General features: G+C 39.4%; 1 protein-coding gene across 1 annotated transcript; it reads left to right on the plus strand.

The window, feature by feature from the left end:
* The first annotated feature begins 997 nt into the window (after positions 1–997).
* LOC134668237 (phospholipase A1 2-like) lies at positions 998–2,433 on the plus strand. Its single transcript, XM_063525732.1, has 2 exons — positions 998–1,395; positions 1,485–2,433. Exons 1-2 carry the CDS (start codon positions 1,263–1,265, stop codon positions 2,429–2,431), a joined length of 1,080 nt encoding a protein of 359 aa, XP_063381802.1. The 5' UTR covers positions 998–1,262; the 3' UTR covers positions 2,432–2,433.
* The last annotated feature ends 244 nt before the right edge of the window (positions 2,434–2,677 follow it).

Genomic DNA, 2,677 nt, shown 5'->3' on the forward strand with positions numbered 1-2,677 from the left:
CGAACAGCGCACTGGAACTGCAAAATATGATATCAAATTTACACTCAATTAGCCATGAAATCGGATTGGAAATGAACTTGAACAAAACAAAAATAATAACAAACGGAAAAGAACGACCAATACACATACAAGACGAGGTAATCGAGTACGTGAAAGACTATATCTACCTAGGAAAACAAATTTCATTCGATAAGGATCGAAATGAGAAAGAATTAGACAGAAGAATCACAAAAACATGGTGTAAATTCTGGAGTCTAAAAGACATTCTAAAAAGCCCTCTACCGATGCCACTGAAAAAAAGAGTCATCGACTCCCGTTTACTACCATGTCTAAGCTATGGGTGCCAAACCTGGACATACACAAATGTTATTAAACAAAAAATTAGAACCGGCCAGAGAGCACAGGAACGAAGTATATTAAAAATAAAACGGTTAGACAAAATAAAAAGCTCAGAAATAAGAGAAAAAACCAAGATCGTAGATGCCCTAGAACATTGCATAAACATGAAGTGGAAATGGGCAGGACATGTAGCTAGGCTACCTTATACAAGGTGGACGAAGAGAACGACGCTCTGGAAAGGACCACCAGGCAAACGCAGACAAGGGCGACCACAGGCAAGATGGATAGAGGACATAACAAAGCACGTCTCTAGCAACTGGCACACCAAGGCTCAAGACAGAGAGAGCTGGCGCAAACTGGGAGAGGCCTTTACTCACGAGGAGGTCCGCTCATTCAAATAAAAAGTATAGATATAAATTGTATTATGTAAATATTAAAAATAAGTTATATGTAACCTTAGTTTGTAAACTTTAGTTAGTAATGAGTTGGAATAAAAGGCTTTTTATTTTATTTTTTATTTTTATTTATTTATTATATGCCAACAAAGATCTCTGTGCATATTGAGAAACTATTGTTATTAGTTTTAGAGGCGTATTACATAGTGAAGTTTAATACATTTACACAATGGAGCGGCTTTTAAATAAATAACAGTCCAAATTAATGTTACAATATTGTTATGTCAGCCGCGTTTGCCATTTCACAAAGTCCGTTAATTGAGCAATATGCAGTTGGAAATAAAAATGTGCAGTACGTGTATATTGTCATTCGTTTACGTAATGGAGAAACGAGTGTCCGAGAGCGAGTGTGGCGGTGCGTGTAAGTGGTCTAGATAGCCCCTCCCCTCCCTCGGACGGCCGCGGGAGAGACCTTTCTCCGATAGCCTGCCAGTGACACAGTGACCGTGTTACCGCAGGGCCTATGCCATGCACCAGTACAGTGTCGTTGTGCCGCTACTGGCCGTGTTGTGTCTGATACCGCCGTCACAAGCGCAAACCCCAAGCGCCGACTCGAATCTGTCGTTTGCTGAAAACATCTACATTAAACTATCTGGTGCATGTGAGTGTTAATGATATATATATATACTCGCAAGTGATATTTGTCCAGTTTAATATTCTACGTACTTAACTCATACCTGTCTTTTTCAGGTAGAGCAATTATGGATCTTCGGTACAGTTCGATGAATGCGAATAATGAACTAGTTAAAACAATGAAGATTGTTTGGCTCAATGGAAACGAGATGAAGACATATCCTATTGATGAATCGTTCAAAGCCTTGACAACGGGCTTCATGTTTGATATCAGTAAACAGACCAAGGTGATCATCCACGGATACAGAGATAGCTCTCAGTCTCAAGTGCCACTAGACATGGCTAAAGCGTACAATGACAAAGCTATGTTTAATGTTATAATGATCGACGCAGAGGAACTGATCAATAAGGGTTATATATTTTCCGTACACAACTCGCGTTTGGTTGGAAAACGGCTCGCTAATCTTTTGGCCAATTTGGAAAAGTTCGGAGCCAATTCGCAGGATTTTCATCTTGTCGGCATCAGTCTCGGGGCGCACATCGCCGGATGGGCGGGGAAGTATTTCCGACGGTACAAAGGCCATAATTTGGGCCGCATTACTGGATTGGATCCAGCCGGCCCGTGCTTCTCGTACGCTTATGCTGACCAGAGATTGGACAAATTGGACGCTAACTATGTTGACGTGGTGCATTCAAATAGACTAGTGCAAGGTGTAATCGAACCTCTGGGCCACGCAGACTTTTATGTTAATGGCGGAGGCCCAAACCAACCAGGATGTATGTCACCCTCGTGCAGTCATTTGCGCGCAGCTCAACTATTCACAGAAAGTATTAGGAGACCAAAAACTATAGTTGGTGTTAAATGTGTGAACTGGCAATCTTTTATAATCAACAAATGTGAAGATAACGATTTTGCAGTGCTTGGTTACGGATCGTCGTCCACAACTCGCGGTTTATACTACTTGCGAACCTCTGCTAGTGCACCCTTTGGACTCGGTATGAGTGGAGCTAAAAATATAAAACTGAAGGAAGATAAATGGTTAGCAAGTTTAAATTTAACATAATTTTGGTTTGCCTAGTGTTTGTTAAAATCTGTAATATTGTTGCCATATTGTTCTTAAATGTTGATTTATCAAAAAAACTTTTTATGCTAAACCGGTATTGTTTTTTTATATCATCATTCTAATACAATAATAGTAAAATTTTAATAATTTATTAGGATCCCAAATCTTTTCTCAACATAATATATTACTCTATACCTACAGAAATGAATATTTTAATATATCGTGTTCTTGCACGTTGATTTATTT

Source organism: Cydia fagiglandana, chromosome 10, assembly GCF_963556715.1.
Source record: "Cydia fagiglandana chromosome 10, ilCydFagi1.1, whole genome shotgun sequence".
In the NCBI taxonomy this organism is placed as follows: Eukaryota; Metazoa; Arthropoda; class Insecta; order Lepidoptera; family Tortricidae; genus Cydia; species Cydia fagiglandana.